Below are 14,593 nucleotides of genomic sequence, written 5' to 3' on the forward strand. Positions count from 1 at the left end.
GCTTTTCCAAAAGGGAAGCTCGATTCAGTTATTTTTCAAAACCTTGGCTCCCATTGACATAATGAACAGGACACAGATCTCATTCTGCTTAGTAAATGAGAGTTCAACTCCACCCTATCACAGCTGCCCCTTTGTAGTGTGCTCCTAGTACGAGCTAATCAACTTCCATGACATCCAACAATATGAAAAAATAATCATGATACAGAGATCATATGAAGGCACAGCCAAAGCAGTGAGTTGACCAAACGCCACTGCTTATGGTTTTTGGGAATGCACACTAGGAAGAATTCATACAAAATTGGAGAACAAATATTAATAATAAATATTGAGTCAGAATATTTATTATCTTTTGAAATGACCAAGTGCTGTGCTTCTCTCTCAAGGCCAAGTGCATTTTAAACGTACTCTAAACTAAACACATCTCATAGTAAATTGGTATGGATAGAAGCTATTCAGGATTGATCATTTTTAGGACGCAATGGTTTACAGATCTTCTACTTTACGGTTCAGACTGTAAATTGTCTTAGTCCAATCTATGATTTAGCTGGTGCAAGCAAACTCAATACAACCGTTTTGCCCTTCATATTCACGTGTCACTTTACAACTCATCTTTTCTAGATAGTTGGTCCTGTCAACTTCAAAACAAGATCACAGAATAGGTCTCGATTGTGCTCTGAGTAGATGTCAGCATTACTAAAACACAGTCCTAAACTCACAATGGGTAAAATTGACATCTTGAATAACCGTATATCAGCACTGCAGACTGTAAATTCATCCAAAACATGTCCTGGAAAGGTGTGGTCTTCACTTAATTTAAAGTTTAGCGTTACACAAACACTTCCAAGTCATTTCTGGTATGATGAAGGAATCCATTCAGTCATATCTTATCACAGACTATCAAATAGACTGTCAGTCACAGGATGTCAATTAAAAAAGGACAAAAAAAACCTTTAAGAACGATAGAAATGTTTGTGAATGTTCCAACAAGAAGGATAGCCCGAACTTCATTACGTACAAACATACAGAAAACGCTAGTTTGAAGTTGCTTTGTTGTGCAAACACAGAAATAGTATAACAATAGCTACTTGACCACTTCTGCCCTCCATTCACAAAACATTTTAAATGGTACTTGCACATAGAAAGGGGGATACCTCGTCAGTTGTACCATGTATTCGACTGAAATGTGTCTTCCGCATTTAACCCAACCCCTCTAAATCAGAGTCATCGGCACCCAAGGAACAGTGGGTTAACTGCCTTGCTTTTAGGGGCAGAGCGAAATATTTTTACCTTGTCAGCTCGGAGATTCGATCCAGCTAAATTTCGGTGTACTGGCCCAACGCTCCAACCCGCCAGGCTACCTGCCGCCACTCAAAAGTTCCACAACATAGTTCCATTTGCAACAAATAGTAATGAATTCAATGGAAATAAATAAATATATATATAAATATATATATATATTCTCTCTTTTGGTAATAAACTATCAAAACAAAGCGATGACATTTTCTATATGCTTTGAACGAGAAGAGGTCTTTTTTCAGTGGGGATGAATGAACAACATTCCTTGCTCGTATCGGACTGTAGCCATAGGATCGAATGCAAAATTTGCCTGTTTGTCATTGATAACAATGGTTTCAGAAGCCTAATAGCATGGCATTCAGTCAGTAGTGTCACAACATTAGCCCCACAATAAATAAATACAAATATATCTGCCCATCCATAGCCAGAGTCTCTTTATTCCCCATGAAAGGTAGACGGGGTAAAAAGGCAGGTAGAAAATGGCTCTACAGAATTTTATGTAAAAACTCTTTGGAAACAAGTAAAGCAGATTGGTATGGGCTGAATGAGTCACTATGTAGTCAATCAAAAGTTTTCCCAACCCAAACCACAGTAAGACAGATGGACAGGCATGTCACTCGAGTCCCCAACTACAGAAACAACCAGAGAGACAAACGCACAAGTAGAGTCCCTGTTTGAAGGACAAACAGGCCATATGGAACCACAAGCTCACCACATACCAGATAATCTCAACAGAGTACTACCACATGACCCTGACTTGAATTCTGTAGTGTGGTTAGGTATTCCAGTAGATGGGAGGAGTACAAAATGAAGATTTTGAACAGAGAATGACATGAGAATTCTTCAGATTGCAAATAGGACCTTGAAACATGAATATGAAACATTTGACAAATGATAATTAAAATTCAACATCTGCTTTCATACTCATCGAATGACCAGAATAAAATACAAAAAAATGTCTTCATAATAACAATGTTAAATCAACCGCCGATACTGTTCTGGAAAAACATTTACATCATTCGATAAAGTGGCCACTTACAAAAACACACCATAAAACATTGTACTTCTTTCATTTTAAAATTATTGGAATTTTTCCCCTGGTACATTGAACATCAAGAAACAGGGAAGTGCCAAAAGGAAACCAAGTCCTTCAAAGATACAACCAAAGAACATCACATATATTAGTCTACCCTAAGATTTCTGAGTACTGAACTCTGTTGAGCCATCAAAATGGCTGCAGTTTTCCAGTTTGAACCAGAGCTGTTCCCTTCACTGTAAATATGCTCTGTTAGAGCAGTGGGGTGGGCGAGACAGGTCATACATGTAAAGCTAACAAACATCGAAGACACATATGGAGAATCATTATACATGTACTATGCAGTATAAGTATACTGTATCACAATCCTAATTACACACTGATCAGTAATCAAAATTAAACTACATTCACACACTGCCTACTAAAATGAGGCACCTGAAGTAACTATGGGATCTACAGTGTGAATGGACTGCGAGGATAAGGTATTCTACATGCATTAATGTCACTAGCTAACCAGCAGGTTATCTGGTTCTCGATGAAGTAGTAGTGCAGACTCAATGACCTGAAAATGTGATCCCAGTTAATGGCAAATGAGGTGATGTCTTGAGCTTCATCTACAATATATAACTGTATGGCATGTTAAGAGTGTTTAAGGTTATCTACCTCTTTATTAAGTTACTATAGCAAGCCAAATAAGGCCATGTAAAGCAAACAGACATAAGGAGCTTTGGGAACCGTCTACAGGGACATAAAGGGTTATTATTATCATCTTTTAAAGGCCAAGTTCTCTGGAACCCTCTTTCCGATAGCGAAAGGTTTGAAGATTCTGGGCATGTGTGGGATTCTGTACTTTACACAGTCTATGCTCTACTCGTTCAGCTGCCCAGAGAACAGGCTACACTGGCGAACGGTGCTGGTTTAATAAAGTTGGATCAAAGTGGAATCAATGTCTGTAAGATCACAATCAACCTTACGCACACATTGTGGTCAACCTCCCTTCACAGTTCTCACAGTCAATCATTAAAATGGTAATTGTTGGACGTTTTATTGGTAAAACGTAAATGCAGCATCTGCATGCTAACCATTTGATCTCAGTTTAATAGGGGTATGCATTTACATCTCTACAGTGTTGTTTTGAACGATGTAGTGAGCTAATTATTTAGTAGATGGTGCTAACAAGCTGTAGCGTGCTTGCGTTTGGTTTCAATCAAGCACATATTTTGCCTGGTGGCGCATGTTGTTGAGCTTCGGCCACTTGAGCGAAACATGCGACCCGTCGCACAATTGTCCTAAAATGAGGTTGTTTGTCTTACAACAGCATAATGTTCCACTATGCCATTATATGTGGCTCTGTTATGTAGAATACTATCATTATGTGGTCTTGCAGACATGGATTCAGCTTTGATCGAACTTTATTAAACAAGCACCATTTCACTAGAGTAGCCTGTTCTCTGGGCACCGTGGGCAGCCGAAGGAGTAATACAGACTGTGCGTAAAGTAGAGAATCACGCACATGAGCAGCTTCAAACCTTTAGGTGTTGGGAAGAGCATTCAAGAGAACTCGGACCACAGCCACACGGTTTTAAAAATTCTTATAGTTCATCTGATGTACCGGCTTAATCTTTTCTATAAAAATAATATGTAATGACAGTTAAATCTGAAGCACCTCTTCTCCGCCCGCTAATTTGACATTTTAGTCATTTAGCTGACTCTTATCCCAAGCGACTTACAAGAGCAATTAGGGTTAAGTGCCTAACTCAAGGACACATAGAACGATTTTTTACTTAGTTGGCTCGGGGATAAAAACCAGGGACCTTTCGGTTACTGGCCTAATGCTCTTAATCACTAGGCTACCTGCTCTCTACCCGAAACAAAAGACTTGGGTCCATTTTCACAGTCATTTGAACAACTTAGTGCATGTGTATGTCCACAATCTTTCAATCATACATTTAAGAAAATAACAGAATGACAAATCACAGCCCTTTGTTCAGTCCAGGCTCTTAGATCTACTAACTGGACAACAATGAGACTTCTCCTCAGCACGGTGCATGATTGCCACTTGTGTTGCGCTAGCATTTCTCCATCCAGGAATCCACCTCAATTCAGACATTTTGGCTCTTCTCAAAACTCCAGGCTCATAAGTAGTGATTTCCAGTTACTTCAGTTTAGGGAAACTGTGACCAGTGCCATCCTTAATGACGTATCAATGATTTCAAGATACACACGATTTGTGGCTGGGGGGGGTCCAGTTGTAAGTGCACTATTCTTCATTATAGCAGAGGACTCTGGCACTCTTAAAAACCACCATATATTTGTGGTGTATCAGTTTTTCCAGGGAGGAAGGGTCAGGGGTGAATCTCCCTGTTTCTCCACATTGACCCTGTGGTTCTTGATGGAAGTCATGTCCAGGCACACTGGATCTCCGCTGCCTCTCTGGCCCCACGTGGGTCCTCTCCCCAAGGGTTGAGAGAGCTGAGGGGGAGGGGGGTTGTGGAAGTGGTGGGTCATGTATGTAGGGGGGGTGGGGGGGGTCTGTTACAAGGCTGTCTCCTGCACTGTGTGAGCCAGTCGGTAGGAAGGCTGAGGGGTGGCCCTCTCCTCGTCCTTCTTATCCTTCTCTATTTTCTCCTCCTCTTTGTGTTGGGCAACGCCGTTGCTCTCCTGAGCCATCTGGTACGGCTGCGTGTTGATAGCTTTGGGCTGCACAACATTCCCACACACATACGAAAAACATGGTAATTAAGTAATCAAAGTAAACATTGTTACAATTATATTAGAAACAGAGTGTGGCTAACAAAAACTTTCAGAAGAATTCACTCGATAGATCTGAGGGCTACCTTGTGTGACAGTGGAGTGACACAGCAGAGCTTCTCCCTGTAACGTTCAGGCAGGAAGAAGAGCAGGTTGCCCAGGACAGGGTACACAGTCCCTGGGGTCAGGTCTTTCTCCTTCATAGGACCGGTCAACAGGCTGACTATCAGTCCCACTATCACCACAGTGGTAGAGTTATGAGCACTGTACCACAAATAGGACAGATTGTACAGGGCCTGCACACCTGTAGGCCTGGAGAGAGGAAAACACAGATACTTGGTCAGATTCATATCATCATTCTTATGCAGTCATCCTTAAAACATGTACAATATTTGGTGGGATAGAATGGGATACAACTCAAGCGCTTCATGTTTGATAGTGCTGTAATGGTTCAAATGCCATCATTTTAACGAGAAGGAAAAAAAAGAATGTACTTTGGTTTAGCGGTGATTGAAGTAATCAGGGTTGTCATGACAGCGGTAGTCATGTTGCCGCGGAGGGGCATAGTGGTGGCGTTGATGATGGGGAGCAGAGGGGTGGGCACGGCCATACGAGACACAAAATTACCAATGCCAATCCAGAATGCCATAGCCAGGCCTGCCACCAACCCTACAATCGCACCCTGTGGACAGAGAGAGACGGGAACAGCTCGATCAAATCAGACAATTCACCACAGATATGATGAAAAAGTTTATATATTTTATTGTGCAGTAAAAAAATAAAACAAATGGTGTCCTCTAATTGAATATCCCTCAATGCTAGCCAACTTGACCCCCTTGTTAACAAGGCAGCATTTTAACTTACAGTGGAGTTTGCCCAGGGGAAGAACATTCCCAGACAGAAGAGGCCGAGGAGAGGACCACCCACCATCCCAAAGATACTGAATGCTGCCTGGAGGAGAGTGAGGGAGTGAATGAAAAAGAGGTTTATAATTCTTGAATAACTCCTATGAAGCCACTGAATGATAGTAGTAGGTGTAAGGGGGGGGGGGGGGGCGTATGAGTGCAAGTTGCTAAATGTAATTCAGTACCCATTAACTAAAGCAAAAGTCAGCAGGGGAAATGTGTGAGTCCCTCACCTGCAGCACTGAGCCCATGAGAGATGCGACGTAGGCCATGGTCAGACATACCAGACCGTAGGCCAACGCTGGGAAAACAGAAGGGAAGAGAAACACAGGTCAGGACCATAGCAGTACAGTACTCATTCAATGTGGTCCACAAGTTACAAAAAAATAAATACACTCCACAGTATTTGGACGGTGAAGTCAAAATTGGTTTGTGGGCTCTACACTCCAGCAACGTTACTTAACGAAAATCTCTATAAAATCATCATTACTTTCAATCAATCATGAAGACTGCTGCCACTGTTTAGAAACACTGCCACTGTGTGGCCACTCAGGGAACAGCAGCTCACCCAGGCCCTTTGAGAGCAGCGTGGCTTTGGCCTCTGTCATGGCCGGGCAGTAAGGCTTGATCAGGTCCTCCATGGTTACCGTCGCTAGGGAGTTAAACGCTGATGAGATGGTACTGCAACGCAAGAGGGAGGGAAGCTGAGAGTAATGTCCTGGGGCTAAATTGCATGGTGTAGTGCATTCATAACGGTATCATAATGCAACCTCAAGTGGTGTACCACAACACTATGACATTAATGTAGCATAGAAACAGGTCTCACTAGTACAGACCGAACATGAGAGCCAGAGGCAGTTAAGTAAAGTACCTGAGAGCTCCGCTGAACAGGCAGGCTACAAACAGCCCTGGGAGGCCTGGCAGGTCCCTGAACACATCCATCACAAAGTACAGCACCATCTGCAGACAGGAAGAAACTACCACTTAGACTGGATCAACAGCGCCAAAATGAAGCCTCACAAATTACAGTTATGGGAGAGCTTAACCAAATAATGGCCTCAACTCAAACATCAAGCATTTGATTGGCAATGATCTGAAGGGAGACATTAACATAGCCAGTCACATCAGGATGCCAGTGCAGTGAGGTATGGCTTGGCGGTATACCCTATTTTACGATATACCGGTATTGATGCACGGACTGGTTTGGGTTTTTACTTGACCTTCTATAACTGTATTTGAAAGTTTGGTTTGTGAAATGTAATACGCCATGTGTAACGTCCATTTGTATAGTTTAAGTCACTCTAAGTCTCCCCATGCCGCTTTCCACAGACCTAGCCCCGCCCCCTGTCACGCAAGGAACTAATTTGTTGTTCCTCAAAAGAGACACTTGCATTCAGTCTGTATGGTCAATGCAGCACATGCAACAAGGTTCATGACAACAATGCTGTTTGCACTTAGCTTCTTATTATAAATCCATTAGCTTTCTATAATTACACTATTATTTTGTGTTTCTTGCATCTGCAAATAGCTAGTTTGTCTTTTTATAGCAAGCTGTTACTAAATTTTGTTAGGCGCTAATTGCTAACTAGCTAATAAACGTACTGAGTCAGAGCAAACGTAATTAGCGATAGCCTGGTTTAGACTTAAATCAGCACCTCGTTTGTGCAACAGTATCTTCTAAATCAAAGAGTAATACGCAAAGCAAGAATATGTTAGCTACATGAAGTAGCTAAGAGAAGACATTTTAATGTCGCCAAAGATTATTGGGTCCCCTAGGAAACACTTATCAACACTTTTGGTTCCTACCCTGTCACACCAACTCTTCCCTGGCATTTTCATTCGTTCGTTGTCAAACTAGACTGTATTCAAAGAGCCCCCTATTATATTCTAACTATACAATTAGAATAATCATTATATTTCCAGGATTCCAACAGTTCACCCAAATGTTTTGCTCTAAATCACAAGTGAAATTGCAATTGCAACATTTGGTTAAAAATAAAGACTAGATTGTTTGCCCATATCGTGTAGCCCTATGTGGCTGTGTGGAAATGATCTCAAATGAGGGCAGGAAATGCCTAAATATATGAGAGCCCACTTAGTGTGTTGTTACGGAGTTAGCAAAGCCTCAGGCTGTTATGGAGGTAGCTAGTCCTAAGGTTGTTATAGAGGTAGCTAGTCCTAAGGTTGTTATAGAGGTAGCTAGTCCTAAGGTTGTTATAGAGGTAGCTAGTCCTAAGGTTGTTATAGAGGTAGCTAGTCCTAAGGTTGTTATGGAGGTAGCTAGTCCTAAGGTTGTTATAGAGGTAGCTATTCCTAAGGTTGTTATAGAGGTAGCTATTCCTAAGGTTGTTATGGAGGTAGCTATTCCTAAGGTTGTTATAGAGGTAGCTATTCCTAAGGTTGTTATGGAGGTAGCTATTCCTAAGGTTGTTATAGAGGTAGCTAGTCCTAAGGTTGTTATAGAGGTAGCTAGTCCTAAGGTTGTTATAGAGGTAGCTAGTCCTAAGGTTGTTATAGAGGTAGCTAGTCCTAAGGTTGTTATAGAGGTAGCTATTCCTAAGGTTGTTATAGAGGTAGCTATTCCTAAGGTTGTTATAGAGGTAGCTATTCCTAAGGTTGTTATAGAGGTAGCTAGTCCTAAGGTTGTTATAGAGGTAGCTATTCCTAAGGTTGTTATGGAGGTAGCTAGTCCTAAGGTTGTTATAGCTATTCCTAAGGTTGTTATAGAGGTAGCTATTCCTAAGGTTGTTATGGAGGTAGCTAGTCCTAAGGGAGGCTAGTCCTAAGGTTGTTATGGAGGTAGCTAGTCCTAAGGTTGTTATAGAGGTAGCTAAGGTTGTTATAGAGGTAGCTATTCCTAAGGTTGTTATGGAGGTAGCTAGTCCTAAGGTTGTTATAGAGGAGGCTAGTCCTAAGGTTGTTATGGAGGTAGCTAGTCCTAAGGTTGTTATAGAGGTAGCTAGTCCTAAGGTTGTTATAGAGGTAGCTAGTCCTAAGGTTGTTATGGAGGTAGCTATTCCTAAGGTTGTTATAGAGGTAGCTAGTCCTAAGGTTGTTATAGAGGTAGCTAGTCCTAAGGTTGTTATAGAGGTAGCTAGTCCTAAGGTTGTTATAGAGGTAGCTATTCCTAAGGTTGTTATAGAGGTAGCTAGTCCTAAGGTTGTTATAGAGGTAGCTAGTCCTAAGGTTGTTATAGAGGTAGCTAGTCCTAAGGTTGTTATAGAGGTAGCTAGTCCTAAGGTTGTTATAGAGGTAGCTAGTCCTAAGGTTGTTATGGAGGTAGCTATTCCTAAGGTTGTTATAGAGGTAGCTATTCCTAAGGTTGTTATGTAGGTAGCTATTCCTAAGGTTGTTATAGAGGTAGCTATTCCTAAGGTTGTTATAGAGGTAGCTATTCCTAAGGTTGTTATAGAGGTAGCTATTCCTAAGGTTGTTATGGAGGTAGCTAGTCCTAAGGTTGTTATAGAGGTAGCTATTCCTAAGGTTGTTATGGAGGTAGCTAGTCCTAAGGTTGTTATGGAGGTAGCTAGTCCTAAGGTTGTTATGGAGGTAGCTATTCCTAAGGTTGTTATGGAGGTAGCTATTCCTAAGGTTGTTATAGAGGTAGCTATTCCTAAGGTTGTTATGGAGGTAGCTATTCCTAAGGTTGTTATAGAGGTAGCTAGTCCTAAGGTTGTTATAGAGGTAGCTAGTCCTAAGGTTGTTATGGAGGTAGCTAGTCCTAAGGTTGTTATGGAGGTAGCTAGTCCTAAGGTTGTTATAGAGGTAGCTAGTCCTAAGGTTGTTATAGAGGTAGCTAGTCCTAAGGTTGTTATAGAGGTAGCTATTCCTAAGGTTGTTATGGAGGTAGCTATTCCTAAGGTTGTTATAGAGGAGGCTAGTCCTAAGGTTGTTATAGAGGAGGCTAGTCCTAAGGTTGTTATAGAGGAGGCTAGTCCTAAGGTTGTTATAGAGGTAGCTAGTCCTAAGGTTGTTATACAGGAGGCTATTCCTAAGGTTGTTATGGAGGTAGCTAGTCCTAAGGTTGTTATGGAGGTAGCTAGTCCTAAGGTTGTTATGGAGGTAGCTATTCCTAAGGTTGTTATAGAGGAGGCTAGTCCTAAGGTTGTTATAGAGGAGGCTAGTCCTAAGGTTGTTATGGAGGTAGCTATTCCTAAGGTTGTTATGGAGGTAGCTATTCCTAAGGTTGTTGTGAAGGTAGTAAATCCTAAAGTTGTTGTGGAGGAAGTAGTCCTACTTGCCTGGTCATTGGTTTTGACGTAGCCCTTATCAAGCGGGCTTTCCTCACCATAGCGAGCATACATCACTAGACCCATCAGACAACCTAGACACAGCACCACCTGCTGGCAGGGAAACACCACGTAGCATGACCTGGAGACACACACCACAACATATATTAACATTACGCACGTAAGCAATTGTTAATTCTTAACATGATCTTTAATGTGAATCCAGTTCAACCAGGTGTTAAGTGTTGATGCTTACATGACGGCCTCCCTCTCAGTGCGGGAGCTGAGGTACCTCTGAACCTGGGCCTGGTTGACCCCGTACAGAGCCAGCATGAGGAATACCCCGCCCACCCCCAGTGTCCAGAAAGTGTGCCTCTCCGTCGGGTCAGGGTTCAGACTGCACAGAGGAGGGGAGGAGGGTTAAAACACTTTTCCTACACACAGAGCAATTGACCAGTTCCAATATCGTTCGTAACTGGTCCAGGGACCGTTACGTCTCTTTCGGTGAACTGGAGAAGACTCACTCCAAGCTAGCGATGCGGCTGCCGTTCATGGCCTTCCGCCAAACTTCTCCCATGCCCCCTGCCTGGTGGGCCCCCACTATGATGACCGCCAGCTGGCCAGCAAACATCACAATGGTCTGGAACACATCTGTCCAGATGACTGCCTTTAGCCCTCCCTGACAGACAAGAGATACATACTGTAAATCCAGACATATATATCATAATTACCTTCAGAGTTGTAGGGAGATGGATGACTGAATTGAAAACTCACTGATGAAAAAAGAAACTCACCAATGTTGTGTACAGGGTGCACACCAGTCCCATGGCCAGCACTGCCCCCCAGAGGTCAAATCCAGTCACTGCAGGTGGACAGTATCAACAGCACACATCACCAACAGAAGTCACAATTACAGCACACCGGTCATTGACCATCTATAAAGCCAGAAAAGGTACTAAAGCACTCACTGAATGTAATCAGTACAACTATTATTCTACCACTTGATAAAGTATGACGTAGTAAATACATGTGACAGATCCCTTTACCTGCATTGAGTGCGAGTGCTGGGGCATAGAGGACCACCCCCATATAGATCACCTGCGGTGACAAAACATTTTCAACATTCAGAGGGAAGCAAACAGAGGTAATATAGGGGGTTGATTAAAATACAGACACATTACACGAGCATATACACAGACATAACTACACCAGTGTAAAGGACACACACCATCTGAAAGATAAAGGTCACGGTCCCCATAATGCGCACCGTCTTATTGAAGCGCAGCTCCAAATACTATAGAGGAAGAAAAGACAGAAAAGGTTAGAGAGAGGAGAAGAAGGAAAGGGATGTTAAAGCCCATCACAGATCATAAAGCAAGAGTCATCTGTGAATGTGTCTATTCTGAGGACAATACAAGTGAAGACTTGGTGCACATTCCTGTTGTTAGCGACACTCACCTGCTGCACAATGATGCTCAATGGAGAGACGGACTCTGGTTTACACTTAGCTATCGTTTCAAAATTAACAGACATGCTGAGAACATTTGTTTTTTTTGTTGCATTCAACTCGACTTCCTTACCAGGGTTCTAGCAAGACAGACGCACAGCGATACTCAGGTGCACAAACTCCTGCTCATAATCAACAGACACTGTTCTCTATCTAGGTAAGGTAATGGCTTAGAGCTCACCTCATAAGCGCTGGTGAGGCGGAGCCTGTAGAAGACAGGTATGAAGACGTGGGCAGGGATAAGCAGACCGAGGAAGTAGGAGACTCCCAGGAACCAGTACTGCGTTCCATAGGTGTAGATCTCCGAGGGCGCTCCCAGGATGGCCACGGCTGACTGGAAGGTGGCGAGCAATGACAGTGACACGGGCAGGCAGCTCATAGAACGGTCGGCCAATAAGAACTCCTGTGTGGTGCGCTGGCGCCCGCCTGACAGGGCGTAGAACAAGCCGATGCACGTGGACGCCACCAGCAGCAGGGCGAAGATCACATAGTCCGGCGTGGTGAAGTGCATCTGTACTACGTCCCCCATGATGTCAGTGGGTGAGAGGCTCGGAATGGAGATGGGGTTGGGGGGGACGGTAGCCGTAGGTGGCGCAGCCCGGGTGGATCAGGACGGTGTCTGATTAGACACTGAAGGGGATGAATAAAATGCTGTAGTGAGAGAAAGAGGGGAGAGTGAGAGGCTAGTTATATTCATCGCTGGCTCTCTTAGTTTTTCTTCAAGCATGAGGAGCTAGATACATGCAATGAACACAGTAGGTGCTGAGATGGAAACATTTTACACCACTAGATTGCTTAAAATATTCACACCTAATCATTTTCTATTTGGTTATTCTACCATTTCCGAGCATTAGGAGGTCTCAGTAAGCAGAATGCTAGTTAATTAAACATTGAAACCACAACATAACTCCACAGTAGGCATGTCGGCCGGTCTTGATAATATTGCTAATCAAATTGGCATTAGTTCAAGGCACACACACTCCTGGACGGTGGTCTATTGACACATTCCACAGTGAATGTGAGCCAGGGCAACTGACCTAACCTCACGCCTAAACATCACAACAGCCAGATAGTTAGCGGTTAATCAGATGACGATAAATTCACCTCACAACACAGCTGGCAGTGAATTTACCAGGAGTGTCCGAGGTCTTCATAGCCTGTCTCACACCCTCAGCGAGCAGACAGCCACTAAAGTGGGACACGCCTACAGTATGCAGTTTACGTCACCTCACTGATGCAAGGACACCGTCCTATTGTGACATCGGTGACCCTTGAAATCAGCAGGGCTGGGGGAACATTGATTGCAAAAGAAGTAAGAAGCCTTGAAGAGAGAATGAGGGAGAGAGACACAGAGACAGAAAGACAGAGAATCAATAAGTGTCTAGCAGGTCTTACCGTGCCAGTGGTTGGGCTGGCTGGTGAATGGTGGTCTGGGGAACCTAGGACTTAAATAGTCAAGCAGTGGGAGTGTCTTCCTCATAGGCACCCAACTTAAACCACCGTGGAAGGCAAAGACCTGCAAAAATAATACAAAACATTTTTAATAACACTTACCAAATAAATAATTGAATTCTAATACAACTAGGTTCTTGTTTTAAAAGTATAAGTGCACATCATAAAAACAATCATCCTACACTTCATCATTTGTACGGCAACTAAGCAAACTATAATTTACAGTCTCCAATTACTGGCAATATTTGTACTATCAAGTGTCAAAACACATCTGGACTCCCCACTGCACTCATCACTTTCACTCCTCTACCATTTAAAACATGTAATACTATCCATCTCTCTTTTGTTTTGACAACACACCAACTCCAGCTGATCTGAACGGTCATGCCTTGGTAACTGGCAGCTTCCTGCAGAGCAGCTTTGTGAGACGCAGCTCTCCATTTCGATTAGTCCTCAAAGCAAGCGGTCATGTGTTTATGCGAATGTGAGTGTCAGAGCGTGAGCTTGTGCACGTGAGGGGTCATGGAGGTGCCATGGCATGCAAACTTTAGACCTTACATTGTGCAATTATATAAACAAATACCTTCATTCCAGGGGTGCAGAGGTTTAAATCTCTAGCTGTGTGCTAGCAATGAACTACCCGACTTCAACTCATTCACTCCGGGTTACACTTCAAAGTAGGACGATACAGTATGACTGACAAATAAATCCTCTCACGTTTCCAACACTAAGATCAGTGCATGCCGTTCCAAGGATTCAGGGTTAGATACACACAGGCCTACTGCATATTTATTTGTTGGTTATTTGACACGTGTGTATGAGTAGCCAAGTGTCTTGCAACAACTTCACTGTCAATGATACAATACAACGACAGGTGAGGAGTAAACTGTATCCAAAAATAATTGCCATTTGCTGCTGCATTCTTCAGCTTTGGTTTCAGCTATGACCAATATAAACATCTAACAAACATAAAAAAAGTTACTCTATATGACCATACAATAGATTACACAATTCAATTTAACAAACCATACAACTACGCACAGACTACGTTTAACAATTTACACTGAACATTTTATAAAAACACATTTAGTGGAAAAACTGTAGATGCAAAGTTTGGTAACAGAATTTCGGTAAAATCTCCTTGTTTTTTCACGTTTTCCAAATATCTACTCCAAATTCAAAGATGAAAGAATGGGGTGTCAGCAATGACATGACACCTTCACATTGAAAAAATCTGTTGGTTATTGAACTACAGTAAATGAAGTGGATTTCGACCTGGTGACAAGGGATTACGTCATGGGTCCCGGATCTGTACTATACAGAAATGCATCATTCTGGATATGAATATCATTCTCTTCATAGCGTTAGAGCCTGAATAGGTACACAAAAAAGGTACAATTATGCAATATCCTCCTTT

At 42.6% G+C, this 14,593-nt stretch overlaps 1 protein-coding gene across 2 annotated transcripts in view; it reads right to left on the reverse strand.

The window, feature by feature from the left end:
• Positions 1 to 4,861: 4,861 nt before the first annotated feature.
• The window catches only part of slc5a6a (solute carrier family 5 member 6a), a 29,344-nt gene continuing 19,612 nt past the window's right edge, over positions 4,862 to 14,593 (reverse strand). For both annotated transcript variants that reach the window (XM_064925175.1, XM_064925174.1), the window contains exons 2-16: positions 13,120 to 13,240; positions 11,906 to 12,375; positions 11,446 to 11,511; positions 11,264 to 11,315; positions 11,012 to 11,079; positions 10,742 to 10,896; positions 10,474 to 10,614; positions 10,230 to 10,359; positions 6,860 to 6,948; positions 6,557 to 6,669; positions 6,222 to 6,289; positions 5,948 to 6,034; positions 5,578 to 5,765; positions 5,170 to 5,395; positions 4,862 to 5,032 (exon numbers count right to left, since the gene is read on the reverse strand). In XM_064925175.1, the coding sequence (XP_064781247.1) occupies positions 4,868 to 5,032; positions 5,170 to 5,395; positions 5,578 to 5,765; positions 5,948 to 6,034; positions 6,222 to 6,289; positions 6,557 to 6,669; positions 6,860 to 6,948; positions 10,230 to 10,359; positions 10,474 to 10,614; positions 10,742 to 10,896; positions 11,012 to 11,079; positions 11,264 to 11,315; positions 11,446 to 11,511; positions 11,906 to 12,253 (1,896 nt within the window). In that variant the 5' untranslated portion in view covers positions 12,254 to 12,375; positions 13,120 to 13,240 and the 3' untranslated portion in view covers positions 4,862 to 4,867. The remainder of the gene's footprint in view (positions 5,033 to 5,169; positions 5,396 to 5,577; positions 5,766 to 5,947; positions 6,035 to 6,221; positions 6,290 to 6,556; positions 6,670 to 6,859; positions 6,949 to 10,229; positions 10,360 to 10,473; positions 10,615 to 10,741; positions 10,897 to 11,011; positions 11,080 to 11,263; positions 11,316 to 11,445; positions 11,512 to 11,905; positions 12,376 to 13,119; positions 13,241 to 14,593) is intronic.

This window comes from Oncorhynchus masou, chromosome 19, assembly GCF_036934945.1.
Source record: "Oncorhynchus masou masou isolate Uvic2021 chromosome 19, UVic_Omas_1.1, whole genome shotgun sequence".
Taxonomy (NCBI): Eukaryota; Metazoa; Chordata; class Actinopteri; order Salmoniformes; family Salmonidae; genus Oncorhynchus; species Oncorhynchus masou.